The sequence below is a fragment of the Camelus dromedarius genome, chromosome 24, assembly GCF_036321535.1.
Source record: "Camelus dromedarius isolate mCamDro1 chromosome 24, mCamDro1.pat, whole genome shotgun sequence".
NCBI lineage: Eukaryota > Metazoa > Chordata > Mammalia > Artiodactyla > Camelidae > Camelus > Camelus dromedarius.
Window position 1 is genome coordinate 20,445,867 of NC_087459.1, and position 16,691 is coordinate 20,462,557.

General features: G+C 43.1%; 1 protein-coding gene across 3 annotated transcripts in view; it reads right to left on the reverse strand.

Moving 5' to 3' along the window:
- NSMCE1 (NSE1 homolog, SMC5-SMC6 complex component) overlaps nucleotides 1-16,458 on the reverse strand; it is a 31,908-nt gene extending 15,450 nt beyond the window's left edge. Inside the window, exons 1-2 of one of the 3 annotated variants that reach the window (XM_010990915.3) lie at nucleotides 16,396-16,458; nucleotides 9,794-9,940 (exon numbers count right to left, since the gene is read on the reverse strand). In XM_010990915.3, the coding sequence (XP_010989217.1) occupies nucleotides 9,794-9,929 (136 nt within the window). In that variant the 5' untranslated portion in view covers nucleotides 9,930-9,940; nucleotides 16,396-16,458. Of the gene's footprint in view, nucleotides 1-9,793; nucleotides 9,941-15,902; nucleotides 15,968-16,308 lie in introns of those variants that run through there. The other 2 variants (XM_010990916.3, XM_064478538.1) reach the window with 2 other exon arrangements.
- Between the last annotated feature and the right edge of the window lie 233 nt (nucleotides 16,459-16,691).

Genomic DNA, 16,691 nt, shown 5'->3' on the forward strand with positions numbered 1-16,691 from the left:
GGAGCCCCAGGGAGCCGAGGAGGGGCCTGTGGGGCACAGCCGCCGCCCCTGCTGAGTAACAGCAGCTCTGTTTTATCTCCCCCAGGCTTCACCGGAGCAGAGCCTGTGGACACTGACAAACCAGATGCCGACAGAGGCCACACAAGAAGCACAGATGTGGGTTCGAGTGGACACAGGGTGAAGTGGAGAGCACGTGTCCCATCAGAAGAGGCAGGGCTCTTCTGCTCTGGCCACATGCCCAATATGTGGATTTTTATGAGAAATCTCCTAGTTGTTGTTTTTAACATGGTAATTAATTTTTTTAAATTGGAAATACTGTGGGGCAAACAAACCATGCCTGTGAGCTCGATCCCAGTGACATTCTACCAGTTTTCAAATTCTGATGCAGGCTGGAACCCTGCTGTAATAGAGGCCTGGTGACAGCGCAACCCACTCTGTCCTCTGACCCAACAAACAGGTGGCTATGGTCTCTCACAGAAGCTGGATGGTGAGCAACACAAAGGAACAGACTGTGTCACATGAGTTCTTCTGAGTGACCGGATATATAAATGGACAGTGGGCAGACCACACGTGAAGACAGGGCTCTGACCCACAACCTGCAGCAACCAGCCCAGGGAGCCAACCCGTCATCTGGAGGGACCAGCCCAGGAAGCCAGCCAGCTTCCTGTAAGTCAGACTTGCAGGGAGTCAGACCACTATCTCTAGCAACCAGTTCAGGAAGCCAAACAATAACCTCTGGCTCAAAATTACCAAGTCTTGATTAATAACTGACAGCTTCCTTAATTTTTGTCCTTGCTTCCAACTTAGGACCAACCAGAGAAAAGTCAAGTATGCTCCCCGAACCGATCACAGGATGTCCTGCCCCTAGTCAGCCCACCCCCAGCTTCCCTGAGCCGGCAGCCTCCAGTCAGGGCACAGCTGGAGCCGTCCCTCCTCTCCACTGTCCAGCTTTCCCCTCCTCTGCCTGCCATCCAGTCTCTGCCAAAATACACATGAAGGTGGCTGACTCCCTTGCTGGGGCAAGCTGGGAATAGACAGCCCTTGCCTGTTCTCATTTGGGTGGGCTTCGCTTGTGTCCACAGTTTGTCCTACAGGACTTGGCTCTGTACCCTGTCCCTGGCAGGGGTTAGGAGGGTGGCTGAATGGCGTGTGCAGGCCGGTGGTGCCACCAGAGAGATGACTCTGGCCACATTCGTCCAGTTCATGACATCCTTCCTCTGGGTCCCCACCACCTTGCCTCTGAGTATAAAACAGGCCTCCTATGATCTCCTGGCATCCACTCTAGCCCTTGACAGCTGTCCTCCACGTGCAGCTAGGGTGGGGCCAGGTCCTGGCACTATCACCTACAGCCCAGAAGCTACCAGTGGTTCCCCTAACCCTTAGTCACACTCCTGTGCACCCCCTCGGTCTACACTCCCACCACACTGGCCTTCCTTCTGTCACTCACACTCCATCCCAGCACTTACATTCATAATTTCCTTCCACAAGGAAATAGTGACTATACTTCCTAGATTTTCAGAGAAAATCCGAGCATCAGAAATTCAGCCTTATGGCCAACATAATAATTGCTATCACACCATTTACCAACATTAGGGATCTTCTGAGTCCCAGTACCTCACCTCCCACCCCCCACTGCGGGGATCTGAGATCAGATGACTCAGAGGGACACACGAGGAAGGAAGGGGCAGCAGGCAGCACACACTGAACATGTACCAGGAAACGCTCTGTGCCAGGCACTGCACATAAGTTCCCTGTTTAATCCTCACAACTTTTCCTTGGGGTAGATAAGATTTCCTTTATAAAACAGGAAGCTGGGACTCAGAAAGTGGGGGGAAAAAAGACCTTTCCCAAGTCCCTGATTGAATCTGTGTCTTCAAAAAATGGCTTCACTCTTCCTGCCAGTGGTGCGTGTACTGACCCTCCTGAGGAATCTGTCCACAGTCCTCCCACAGCCCCTCACAGCCCCTCCCCTCGCGGCGGGGTTCCAATACAAGACGCATTCCAAACCAAAGGAGGCCTGCGCCAGGAGAGTGTGCAGCACACACAAGTCCCGGCTCAGCAAGCCTGTACGGGCCTGAAAGGACTGCTGGGGACCGCCCCGCCCCGCGTTGCTACACTGCACGAAGCCATCAAGGGCTGGCTGCGATTCAGACACAGCGAGCCCTTCAAGAGCCAGAGTCCTGAAAGCAACAACACTCACATCCTTGTGGTTGCAGAGCTTCCAGAACCCAAAGACCCCTGCCCAAGTACGACTGCCTGCTGTGAAACAGCTGAAGACTTCATCAAGCCACATTTGAGATGTTCCTTTTCATGCTAACTTTATGCCTCTTTTCAGTTATGATCACAAGCCTAATGCCCCTTGATTAACTGGAAAGGCAAGTGGGCTGTCAGTAGCAAGCTTTTTAACTGTTCATCATGGCGAAAGGGGAGAAGTGTACGATGAAATCATTACAAGCAGGAGGAATACTTATTTGGAACCAGCATCTAATCATTGCTAAGTCCTCCTTGGAAAGAGGAGGTGCGTACAGAAGTGACTGTAGATACAAGATGGAATACCAAACCAAAAAGTCAACAGCATCACTGACTCACCACTAACGCATGCCACCCAGCGATGTGCCTGAGCCCTGAGACAGGCCCCAAGACAATGGAGCAGATACAGCCGTGCAAATCTGAGTAAGAAAAACACAGCTAAGATGAGGGCTGATGCAAGGTTTGACAAAAACGGAAAATATCTATCATCCCCAGTGCTCCTCTGACACTCTGATACTGTGTTTCTCATCTATTTTTGGTACATGCATTTCAGTTTATTATTTCTTTTTTTGCCTTAATATCATATTATTTATTCTGCTCACTGAAATAATGTCAAGTCTTAATTTTTTAACCTAAATTTTAGATACTTTAATTTATCCTGAGAACAACAGATAATTTTAAAAACCACTAAAATTTAAAGCATAACAATATAACATAATTAATTATAAAATGTTACTGCTGGAGAGTATAGAACAGGACCTCACATCATTCTGGCAACCATTTAAGAATGAACAAATTTAGGGACGATACACCAGTGAATGGTAAAACTAGTGGGTCAAAACGATTTTTACCTTATCTCAAAGTCCCTCCCTGCAAAATACTTATTAATGACAGGAAAAAGAGTAACTTTACAGTGGAGAAACCTGGCAGATACCATCCGAATCCACACTGTATACCACCAGACAGGATGCGAAAACACAACACCATTTCCGTATTATTTCCGCAAAAATAAAATGTATAAACTGAATTGAATCAGCAGGAAGCACCAGACAAACCTAAACTGAGGAACATTCTACAACTATGCTACCCAGTACGGCAGCCCCTGGCGCACAGGTGGACTGAGCGCTGGCAGTGAGGCTAGTCCAAATTAAGGTCTGCTGTCCATGTAAAACAGACACTGGACTGCAAAGACGTAGCATTAAAAAATGTAAAATACCTCATTAATAATTTATTTTATATTGATCACACGTTCAAATGATAGCATTTCGGATGTTAATTTCACCTGTTTCTTTCTGCTTTTTTTTAATGTGGCTATCAGGAAACTTTAATGACATATGGCATCGTATTTCTCTCAGACAGTGCTGTTCTACAAAGTAATTAGCCTGTAATCTTCAAAAATACCAAGGTCATAAAACTCCAGGAGAGACTGAGGAATTATTCCCGATTGAAGGAGCCTAAAGAGACATATATGACAACTAAATGTGACACATGACCCTGGGGTGGATCCTTTGCTAAAAAAAGACAACATTGAGACAACTGAAGAAACTCCAGTGGGGTCTGTGGACTAGATGACAGTGATGAACCGATGTTAACACCAGGTTTTAATGGTTAGCCTGTGGTTATTTAGGAGAATGTCTTTGCCAGAAGGAAACACACCCTAAAAAATGTAGGGGTGATGGAACTTCAAACTGCTAACCTGTTCTCAAGTGATTCAGGAGGGAAAGGTTCTCTGTACTGTTCTTACAACTCTCCTGTGAGTTTGGAACTCTTTCAAAATAAAAAATAAATTTAAAAAGCAACCCTAGCAGCTTCAGGCAAGGAAGGCCCTCAGTGAATCTGGCACCGACTTGGAAGGCGGCATTCAGCAGTGGGGGGCCTGGAGCCAGCGTGAGAAGCAGCTACACAGTGCACAGGCGTTTAGGGGCCTCTGCCTCCTGCTTTGCCAGACGAGGAGGCTGGACCTAGTGATCCTCTAAAACCCAACTTGGTCAACCAAAAAAAAAGAAAATCAGAAATATCAGCCCCAAAACATTTTAGTAAGGCAAATAACTTTGAGACAATTGTTGCCATGAAACTGTGGGCTGTGGCCACCTTCTGCTTCTGCCCAGTAAAGCCGCGTGATCGATGACACACATTCCAACCAAGAGTCAGTCTCGGGTTCAGGGCCCCCTCAAGATCTGCAATGGGCAGTACCACTTTCCGACAACATCATCAGGACCAAGCACTTCCTCCCAAGAGGCCTTGGACCTCTTGCGAAGGCGTCAGAATTCAGGCTACCGTGCTTGCTTTGTTTCTAGGAAACTGAACTAATAGTTTAGGAAACATACTACAACTACTTGCCAACTCTCTTGTGAGTCAGACCCCAAGGAAGGTGCCTCTCCAGGTAAGCCCTGGATACAGGATAGAAAGGATGCTTTTCCTGGATGCTGCATCTATTTTCTTAGGGTCCCACACAGATGATGCAGGGCCTTATGAGACCAAGAGAATGAGCTACATTTTGGAAACCTGTTTCCATTTATTGGACACTTACAGGCCACAAAGCACCTATCACAGATCACATACATAATTTTTACAAACAGCCCTGAGTGGCAGGTATCTCCAGTCCCACTTCACAGACAGGAAAACTGAAGCTCTGGGGTTTAGTGATTGACTAAAGTTACACAGCTACCAAGTAGCAAAGTAGATGCAGATTTTCTTCAAACAGCTTTGTTGAGATATAACTGACAAATGTAAAGTGTACAATTTAGTAAGTTATGACATACATACACACTCTTGAAATCATCACCATAGTCAAGATAATAAAAATAACCATCACTCCCTAAAAGTCTCCTCTCGGCTCTTTGTAATCCCTGTCTCCCACCCCTCACAACTCTCCCCTAGGCGATCCCCAGGCAACCACTGGCCCACTTTCTGTCACTACAGAATGCACTGAGGATCTCTAGTTTTCCGTAAGAAACTTCTGCTGCATCATGCCAGGGTAGATACTGGATTTTGTTTATTGCTTCTTCTGTACCTATTGAGATGAAGATATGGTTTTTCTTTCTCAGTCTGTTAAAATGGTGAATTACATTAATTGATTTTCAAATGCTAAATAAATCCTGCACTCTTGGGATAAACCCCACTTGGTCATATTATATCTTCTTTTTTATTCTTTCTTTTATTCGATTCTTTTAATATCTCTTTAATTGCTGGATTAGATTGGCTAACATTGTGTTTAGAATTTTCACATCTATGTTCATGGGGATCTTGGTCTTCAGTTTTCTTTCCTTGCAATGTCTTCATCTGGCTTTGGAAGCAGGATAACGCAAGCTTCGCAGGATAACGCAAGCTTCACAGAATGAGTTGGGAAGTGTTTCCTTCTCTTCAATTTTCTGGAAGGGTTTGGGTGGAACTGGTATTACTTCTTCCTTGAATGCTTGGTAGAATTCACCAGGGAAGCCATGGGGCCTGGAACAGGCACAACACCCAGCCCTGTGGGAATATCCCACATTGTTTCCCTGATTCTTCCAGCTGGTTCTTGCCCTCACCTCCGGGAGTTCCCTTGCTGATCAGCTGTCGGCTGGATCCTTGATGGGGTGGAGGGGTCCTCTACAGATCTCTGCTTTTCTCTCTGTGCATCTCTTTCCTCCCCTACTCTGTCCTGCAAACCCTCGCTGCTTTTGTCTCTTTGAACGCTCATCTCCATCTCCCCAACTCAGAGAGTCTGTCTAGCTCTGCCTGGGTTTCTCCCGTGCCGTGGCTGGAAAACTCTCTCATGGCAGTGAGCTGAGGCAACTGTAGTGCTCACCTCATTCCTTCCTGTGGTGTAAGAAAGAGACTTGATCTTTGTCCCTGGTTCCTGGCACAGACCACCTATAACCCTTGGAATTTCCTGAATGATAAAGTGGCAGGAGCGTCTTTTGTTCTAATGACTAATAACTTCAGGATGGGGGCTGGTTGCCAGAAGGACCAAGCCTTGATTAGCTGCTTGGAACTTACAGCTCTATCCCACAAGTACACGGAGAGGAGACTGAGCTAATCACCAATGCTTCAAGCAATCATGCCTGTGTAATAAAACCTCCATTTAAAAAATCCCCAAGTGATGAGATCTGGAGAGCTTCCAGGATGGTGAACACATCAAAGTGCTAGGAGGGTAGAGCACCCAGAGAGGGCGTGGAAGCTCCAAACCACCCCTGCCCCCAGGCCCTGCCCTGTGCATCTTATCCATATGGCTCTTCTCGAGTTGTATCCTTTGTAATAAACCAGAAATGCAAGTAAAGCATTTTCCTGGGTTCCATGAGCTATTCTACCAAATTATTGAACCTGAGGAGGGGGTCATGAGAACCCCTGATTTATGGCCGGTCAGTCAGAAGACGGGGTGGCCGGGAACTTGTGACCAGCATCTTGAAGTAAGGGTAGTCTTTTGGGACTGAGCCCCTTTAACTGGTGGGATCTGACGTTAACTCCAGGTAGACAGTGCAGAACTGAACTGAGTTATTGGACACCCAGCTGTGTCCAGAGAACTGGAAAGGTAGTGTTGAAAAAGAAAATATGTATTTGGTGTCAAGAGGGAAAAAAAAACCCTCAGTGCCTACCTCTCAAGAGATCACTGTCCTCCACTGACTAATGTCCAATGTTGCGTTTATTTTGTCCACTTTTTGACTGTTTTAGACAGGAAGGTAAATTAGTCCCTGTTACTCTATCATGATCAAAAGTGAAATCCTCAGCAGGGGAGGGTATAGCTCGAGTGGTAGAGCACAAGCTTAGCATGCATGAGGTCCCGGGTTCAATCCCCAGCACCTCCCCTAAGCATAAATAAATATACACAATTACCCTCCCCCCTAGGAAAAAAGTGGAAATCCTCAAATCCAAGTCTTCTTAACCACTACTCCCTAGGCCTCCTGTACCAACTTCCATCAAGGGGGCTTACACTGGAATCATCTGACTCCGTGTCTGTATGACTCACAAGACCCAAGGCGAAGCAAAAGTTCATCTCTGTATCACAAGTCCTTGCATAGAGGAGTCTTAGGAAGTGGTGCCAGATGGCCACACACATATGCAAGCCCTGGACCAAAACCTAAGGTGCTCTAGGAACACAGGTCCCCAGGGCCACGAAGAAAGGCTAAGGCTTTACACCAGAACATCAGAAAAAAAAATCTAAATTCTTTACTGGCCAGGAGATGTGGGGAATTTGCTTTCCCCTAATGACAGTAAGAAGAGAGCCCAAACAAGAACCCAGAATAGGAAGTGCTCTGATAAACAGGACAAACGTGGGAACCTGCAATCAGAAAAACTTGCAGTTTCAATCACTCCTTTGTTTCTTAAGTATTTTTCCAGTTGGTAAAAGGGGAATTTCCTGGGAATCTCTTCAAAAGATAGGCAATTAATAATACTGGTCTCAGAAGTTTTGACTTAATTTCAGATCATTTCATTCCATCATTCCTTGTTTTAAAATCTCTCAAATAACATTAATGCTTGGAAACAAGCTTTTCTCTCTTCTTTTTAATGAAGGATGAGAGAAAAACTATAGTCCAATCCTGACGACCACAGCCATCACCATATCTTGATGCACAGAAACGGTACATAAAGTGTGAAGAATAAGTCAATTCCTAGACACCTTCTACAGGACTTTCCTAAATTAGGTCATGACAACTTTAAAGGTCAAATAAAGGCAAAAACACTTTCATTTTTAGTACTCAGGCATCACGGAGCTTCTTACAGTGAGCTCTGAAACTTCCCCATCAACAGTAAAGCTCACCTTCAGGACTCAGATGAGAAACTAAAATGGAGAAGGAACTGTGATATAGATCAGATTAAGAAAAGCATGACTGCCCATCACTGGAGGACACTGAGGGCCAAGTTCAAAGTCTTGCTGTGCTTTTCGAAGAGCAAGAAAATGTAGCTTGACAGGAATAATATTCCCTTTCCATAAAGGAGGCTCTCACCAAAGACCCCTGTCCACCCCAGTACAGGCAATCAGAGCAGAAATATTTTCACCAGCAATAATTATGTCACTCTCCTGCCTCAAATCCTTCTAGAGGTCTGTAATGTCCACAGAATTAAGTTTAAAAAAAAAATGACTATGGTGTACAATTATGGCTTCTTCATCATCTGTAAACCTACAAACCAAAGGAATTTATTCTCTTCCCACACATCTTATTTTCTTGTCCAAAGTTTCCCAAGCTATGTTATTTGTAGGTCAATTAAGTTTAGACACATGGCATCAAACGAAGTTAAAAAGGATTCCTTACTGTAGGACCCTTCCAAGCTTTTAATTTGTTGACGTGCCCCATCCAGCTCCAGAATTTCACGGCACCAGCTGCCTCAAACCTGCCTCTTCTCTATATGCCACCCTCCTTCCTCGTCCTCTGCATGTCATGGAAGGATGCTGTTTCCATACTCGCTGTCTCCCCCTTTCCCCTTCCCCCCTCAGCTCCCTAGGAGCATGTCTCTGCCTCTGTCACGCCATGAACTGCAGCTCTCAACGTGGTACCCTGTATCCTGTCCGTTCACTGGCCCCCCCCCGTACCTTTCGCCACCCCTTTTGCCTTGGTTCCCCTGTATGTTCCTTCCACTCTTCTTCTGAAAATTAAAAATACAGAAAGACTAAAACATAGAATAAAGAATGAACGCTTAACATTCCTGTTAATCAGAAGGACAACCATTAGACTATACTAATAACGCCATGTTTATTCAAGTCTTATTTTTCTTTAAAGAACAAAATAGGGTAACAAGGAAGTGTCCTTTGATTTCTAGTAAGAAAACAACCCCACTCCACCTCTCCCCAAAGGCAAGCAGCTAACAGTGTATCGCACATCCTTCTAGAATCCATTTTCATATCTTTACATGCAGATGTATGTATTCATGAACAATAAAGGGCACTAAGTTTTACAAAAAACTTAACACAGTGGCATCGTACAATAGGTATAATTTATCAACTCTCTTTTTCACTAAGATCTACCAATATTGACTTTACTGATCTATCAAAGTTGATCCTAATTGTTTCTACTGCCACCTCGTTACTGAAGCCAGGTCCTGCCTCTAAGCGCTTCATGCTTATCACCCCATCTACCCCTCCCAACAAGCCACCGAGAAGACACGCCCAGTGCCCTGGATGGCACAGGGCAGAGGTGGCACTTTACTGGTTTGGCCAAGTCCAAAGCTGTGCCCTTCACCCCTGTGCTAAGCTGCCCTCTTACTTTCTACAGCTGACAGAGCCCCGTCCCTGTGCCAGGTGTTCTGTATGTATCACGTCTCTTAATCCTCTGAACCAGTCAACTACAAATAATTATCTTCATTTTAGAGATGAAGAAACTCGAACTGGAGAAGGCACTAGAGCCTTGGTGTGAACCATGACTATCCAGCTTCAGAGTCAACTGTCAGATTTATTTTTAAAAAATTAAAAGTTGGAAATGAGATGAGAAAGATGGGCTGGCATGAGATCGTGAGAGACTAGAAGCCCAGGTCAGGAGTATGGGTTGACTGGTTACATGGTATTACTCCAACGTCATAGTCCCTGGTCACACGGTACCAGCGCACCCCGGGAACAGGAAACGGCACTTACGGTCATGGACCTTATAGCAGTGCTTCTGCAGGCGCTTAACGTCCCACTCCTCCAGCACTCCGTGAGTCATCAGCAACTGGAGAAAGCGCCGGTGGACGTCGGTCATGACGCCCATTCTTCTCGTGCTGCCCTGCATGGCTGGGGGAACTGAAAAAGAAGTCAAAGAAACCCAGTCACCTCCGGGCACACCAAAAGCAATGTTCCATGCTCCGTACCAACTGACATGAACAAACAGAAATTTGTTACAGTTTTTAAAATCAAGTTCATCATGCTGATTTAGCACAAAAAATGAAAAGGACCCAAGTCAGGGGCTAGGTGATTTAGTCCTGGGCAGCAGTGAGAAGGGTGGACTCTGGAGGCAGCCGGGATGCCTGGAATCACAGCAGGCTCCACCACTCAGGTGTGTGAAATTGGGAAACTTAACCTCCAAGCGCTTCAGTCTCGGATCAGAGATGACAGAAACATCCTCCCTAGGGTTACTACGAGGATTAAATGAGTTAATACACATAAAAGCCTATAATAACTCTAAATGGAGTATAACCCTTAAACATTGTGAATCACTATGCTGTACACCTGAAACTTAAATAATATTGCAAATCAACAATTCCTCAATAAATAAATACACACATACAAACACATATATAAGAGCCTAGTAACAGACTAATCACTGAAAAAGTGTTAGCTATTTTTACCAGGAGACAATTCTGGGTCTGAAACTTGACTCAGCCTCCTACCAGATCTATGGCCTGGGATAAATTTAGCTGAGGCCCCTTTTCTTACTACAAAACTAGAATAACGTTCACTGCTTAGAGAACTGCTGGTGGTAAACATTTAATAAATGCTAGTTTCCTTCTCCTCTCCCAAACCACTAATAAAACATCTGTCATGATAGGACTGCGGGGTGTTTTTAAAATCTCCTGCTCTCTACTAAAATGCTATCTTTCCACAAGCCACAAAGGTCAGAGCTGACAAAAGGATTGTACTAGCCCTGATCAAAAAGCCTGCTCCTGCCACAGAGAGGTGGCACAGTGCAGGGGTAAAGACCATGGCTTTAGAACTAGGCAGGTGGCTTTGAGACCAGTGCTTGCCAGACCCTCCTGATCTTAAGAATCAGCTAACCTGTGTATAAAAAATGCAGATCCCCAGGCCTTTTCTGGACGTTCTGACTGCGGAGGGGCCTGGAATTCTGAGGTTTTAACGTTCACTTCAGGTGATGCCATGATTTTACAAGAAATTCACTATTACCTTAGGTAAATATAACACAGAAACATTTTTAGCTAACCTGTTTCATCCCGAAGCCTCAGTCTTTTCATCTATAAAACAGGGATAATAATAACTGTCTTTAAGGCAAAAGAATGCAGTTTAAATGAGAAATGACTACCAAGGGTTTGCCAAGAACCTGGAACTAGGAGATACACAAAAAGGCTGGTTACTTTTCTTTCTAGATGGCATCACCATCTGAGCCTCAGAGCTGGGAAGCTGCACTGCCTCATGACCAGCTTCTCTGCCTGCTAAGATATCCTCAAGAACATCTCCCCACATCTCAACCTCAAACTGGACTCATCTTTTCTTCCAACATCCTCAACTCTTTTCCTCCCAAGTCCTCTTTGAGAATCATGTGGTTTGGGTGATACAGACACCACCAGTCATAGAGACACCATAGACCTGAGCATCAAACTCTGGTCCTCCTCTACCTCAGCCTCAGATCCAGCCAGTCCGCAAGTCCCGCCAAGTTTTTTTCCTGTCACTAGGATCAGGTATCTTCATTCATCCATTCTATTTTAACGTACCAAGTACCTCTTTTTGGGTACTTGGTACCCTTTTTGGGTATTTGGTAACTTTGTTGGGTATTTGCCAGTGGTTGTTCTGGGCACAAGAACAGAATGTGCTGGGCTAAGGAATTTGGACTTTTATCCCAGAAACTTTGGAGACTCAGGCTCACCAAACTAAGGTTCTTTAAAGAGGTGATACAGACAGGCTGTTAAACCAGATTAAAAACTTGTCAAATGACTAATGAATAAAATCTAGCTATATGATATAGAAGTTACCACTAAAACATCAGAATGCCAAAAAATTCAAAGGACAGAAAAATATATACTCTGCAAACTAACCAAAAGCAATCTGGTGTGGCTATTTTAATATGACACAAAGTAGACTTTCAGGCAGAAGCATTACTAAAGATAAAGAAGGTCCCTATAAAACGATAAAAAGGTTCAATTCCAAAGAAGATATGATCATTTTAAGTGTTTTGGGCATCCAATAACAGGGCCTCAAAACAGTTAAGGCAAAAATCATCAGAACTACAAAAATAAACATACAAACCCATAACCACAGTGGGAGATTTTAACATAGCCCTCTCAATAACTGGTAAAATGAACCCAAAAAATCTGTAAGTTTAGAGAAGATTTGTAAAACACAGCAAAAAGTTTAATCCAATGGACATGCATAAAACATTGCAGCCAACAGCTACAGAATCTAGAAAACTTCAAGCATACCCAAAATAATTTTTCAAATTGCCATGTGTGGGCCACAAAGCAAGTCTTAGCAAACTGTGACGGACTGGTCTCATACAGAACATGTTCTCTGACTGCAATACAGTAAAGGCGGAAACCAGAAACAAAAAGAAAACTAGAAAAACTGTTTAGAATTTAAGAAACACACTCCTAAGTAACACATTATCAAAGAGGAATTATTAATGGAAATTAGAAAATATTTTGAACTGAAAATAGCAAAATATTACCCATAGAAACTAGTGGGAGGCAACTAAAGCAGTAGAGAGAAATAGACTTAAATGTTTATATATTGGGGGGCATGAAAATTAATGAGTTAGACATCCATCTAAAGAAGCTATAAAAATAATAACAGCAAATTAAGTCCAAAGAAAGTTAAAGAAAGAAAATAATAAAGACCAGAAACCAATGAAATAGAAACTAAGTGTATATCTGAAAAGATCAATGAAACCAAAATGATTCTTTGAAAAAACTTAATAAAAGTGATGAGCCTCTGGAAGATTTTCCGAAAAAAACTTATATATAACCAATATTTGAAATGAAAAAGGGAAACAAATTGAAGATACAAACATTTTAAAAAGACAGACAACTTAAAATAATCTGACATTTTACATATGTACAAAGTCACAGGAAATTCATTAAAAACTGAGAAAAAATTATTTAAAAACCTGAACAATTTTATAACAGTTATTAAAGACTTTTTATGGGGAATTTATCTTTCCCCGAAGAAAATTTCAAGTACCAATGGATTTATCAAGAAGTTCTACCAAGCATTCTAGAAATAGTTTCAAATGTTACACAAACTATCCCAAAGCCAGAAAAAGAGCAAACCATCCCCAAATCATCTGATAAGGCTGACATAAGTTGGGCACTGAAACCAAACAAAGGAACATGAAAATCTCATATCTTTCATGACCATAGCTGCAACAGTCCTAAGCAAAATGTTAACAAATCAAATCTAGCAGTGTAAAAAGGACAATATATTGTGATCTAGTTGGGTTTATCCCAGCAATGGTTTAACATCTGAAAATCAATCAAATATCGTACGTCAGTAATATCTCAGTAAAGCTGGGGGCAAAAAAAGAAAACCAAACAATGCTGAGCCACCACACTGACAGAGCCACCACATTTTAACAGAAAAAAGGAGAAAAGGCATATAATCATCTTGATCAAATGCAGAAAATATAACTGATAAAATTCAACATTTGTTCATACTAAAAACTTTTTAATTAACTTGGAATCAAAGGAAATCTCCTTTTTCTACTAAATGACATCTACAAAACCCCACAGCAAATACTTAAGGATGAAATGTTACAAAGTAATCACTTTAAAATCCAAATGGATCCAATGCAACTGAATCAATGTAATCCCAAGCAAAATCCTAACAGGCTCTGTGCACATGTCCATGTGTGATCTGACAAGACGGTTCTAAAATTCACATAGAAAACGTAAAGGCAAAATGGCAAAGACATTTTGGAGATGATAAAGGCAGGACTGTCCTACCAGGTACCAAGACTTATACAGCTAGAGTAACAAATAAAATGTGATAATGGTGCAGAAATGGACACATAAGACCAACCGAACAGAACAGGCAACTAAGAAATAGATACGTCTGCGTATATGGACACCTGATACGCTGGAGAAATGGAACTCCAGATCAAAGCAGACTTTCCAGTTTAAGGTGCCAGAACAACCCCTTATCCATATGTGAAAAAATTAAAATAATAAAAATAAAACTAGACCCTTACTTCACACTATGCACAAAAATCAATTCTTGAGGATTAGGGTCATAAGAAAAGAAACATAAAACTTAAAGAAAACAATATAGGAGTCTATCTTTATGACCCCAAGGTAGGGAAGGATTTTTTCAAAAGATATGAAAAGTATAAATCACAAAAGAATACACTGGCAAATTTGACTTTGTTAAAATTAAGAACCTCTGCTCACCAAAAACACAGAATGTGGGGGAGAGAGACAGAGACAGAGACAGAGAGACAGAGAGAGAGGACAAGCTCAAACTGGAAGGTATTTGAAACACATTTAAGCCACAAAAGATTCATATTCAGAACATATAAAGAACTTTTACGTAAATCAGTTAAGGGGAAGACCACTGTAAGAGATAAAAGAGCAAGAGAAATTTTACCAAGAGAATGCACAAATGATTAATAAATAAAGAGATGCTCAATCTCAATGTCATCAAGCAAATAAGTATTAAAACCATAGTGATTAATGTCTCACCCATCATCAGAGAGGCATAAATTCTTAAGAATGGCTGAGGCTGAAACTCACCAACTGCTGGTAGAGCATAAGCCCTTATAATCACTTCAGACAACGGTTTGATATTACTAACAACTCTGGATATCCCCAGAAATCCACTATGTATACACCTCACAGAAACTTCCACATTTACCCCAAGAAATGTGTTTACAAAGCACGATGTAATAGCAAAAATCTGGCAAAAGTTTAAGTACCAACCAACTGAAGATCACCTACATAAAGAATTTCTAATCATATTACAGAATTCAAAACAGTAATGAAATAGACTACTCACAGAAACATGGATGCATCTCCTAAGTGTAATGTTATGTGCGAAAATCAAGTCACACAAAATGTATATTCAGAATCCCACTTGTATAAAATCCAAAAACTAGCAAAACTGTACACTGCATTCATGAGATACACAGATAGTAAAAAGTACAAAGAAAAACAAGGGAATGAGTAACACAACATTCAGAGCAGGGGTTATCTTTTGGGAAGGTCTGAAAGGATTCAATGGAGGCTTTGAGAATACAATAATGTTCTATTTCTTAACTTGGTGGTGGGTAGATGGGTATCCATTGTATTTTGGTCCTTTAAATTTACATCACACATTTTTAACAGGTGTGTTACTTAATTTTAAAAAAAGAAAAAAAATAATGTAAATATGTTAGGTAACAGCCAAAACAAATGCTAATGAAAAGAACCAGGTATAGAATGGTATAGACTGCTATGGATTAAAGAAAAGGAGTGGGAAAATGAGGGTGAAAGATATATAGGACTGTTTATGCACAGAAGTTAGTTGTCTCTGTGAAGGGGGGGAAATTAACCATGGACATGTATCACCTACCCAAGTAATTTAAAAATAGGAATGTTTGTGGAATAAGCAAATTTTAAACCACCATCTGTGCCAAGTGCTAGACGTGTACCTGAACCTTATGAGGAAAGCATTACTGACCCCATTTTACAGATGAGGAAACTGAGGGTGAGAGGGCACAAGGTGACACAGAGTTAGTGATGAAGACAGGGAGTGAGGGTCCAAAAGCGTATTTCAGGAACTGTGGCAACCTTAGTCCAAATAAGCGAGACGTATGAGTTAACAATAAAATTATGATCCAGGTCCCTCATTTCCAATTCTCAAATCTAAAAAGTTCTCAAAGCCAAATATTTTAAGTTTGAACACCTGATCTGACCTAAGGTGAGACTATTTATGGTTGCTGCCTACCCGCTTGGTGTCAACATGCATATATTTAGCTGTGGAAATAGTATGTATTTGATTACAGGACGCTGCCCCAGACCCCCCAGAAGATTCTACAGAACACTGAATAAATGCACTATATTACCTTTCGAAAATCCGAGAAATTCGGTATTCTGAATACATCTAGCCTCAGGGCTTTAAAATAAGGGGCTGTGGACTTGTACAAAAGTTCTGTACCCAAAACAGAGGGGGAAGCAGAGAGAACGGCAAGGACTGAGAGGGTGGTCAATGAAGGCCGTATTTTACGTATTCGGTTGAGGCAGAATTTTGTTATTTTGATTTTTCAACTAATATTATGACATAAAGTATTTTTCACCCACTATTACGATTTTAAAACGTCTGTCTGTGTGCGAGGGGCCAGGATCCGGTCTGCATGCCTCTGCTGCCCCTCTCGGGGCCTCAGTTTCCCCATCAGGAATTGAGAAGCCCCAGCCCCCGAGCCCCCGGCGCCACACTGCGACACACCAGGCGAGCTATCCCCGGGGCCTTACCCCACCACCTCCGTCCGCCCCTCGCCTTCCTGGACGGCCCTCTGCCTTCCCCGTCAGCCTCGCTCCCCCGCGGCCCCGATTACCCACCGCGGCGCCCAAGCGTAGCCCACACTGCCGACGGCGATGGCAGAAAGGCGGGCTCGGCTTCACCTTTAGGGCGGGGCGAACCCGGACACGGCGCTCCATTGGTGAAAATTGCAGATTCGTCCCTCCCATCGAGTGACGCACTTCCTGCTCGCCCGCCCGCCCGCGCCGTTGCCATGGTGCCGTGGGATCCTTCAGTTAGTTCCCAAGTTAGCGCGTCCCACGCGGCTCTGGGTGTTTTACGGGAAAGGGCTTCCACTTTTCGTCCTCCGCCTCCCGCCCCACAGGTGACACCCCGC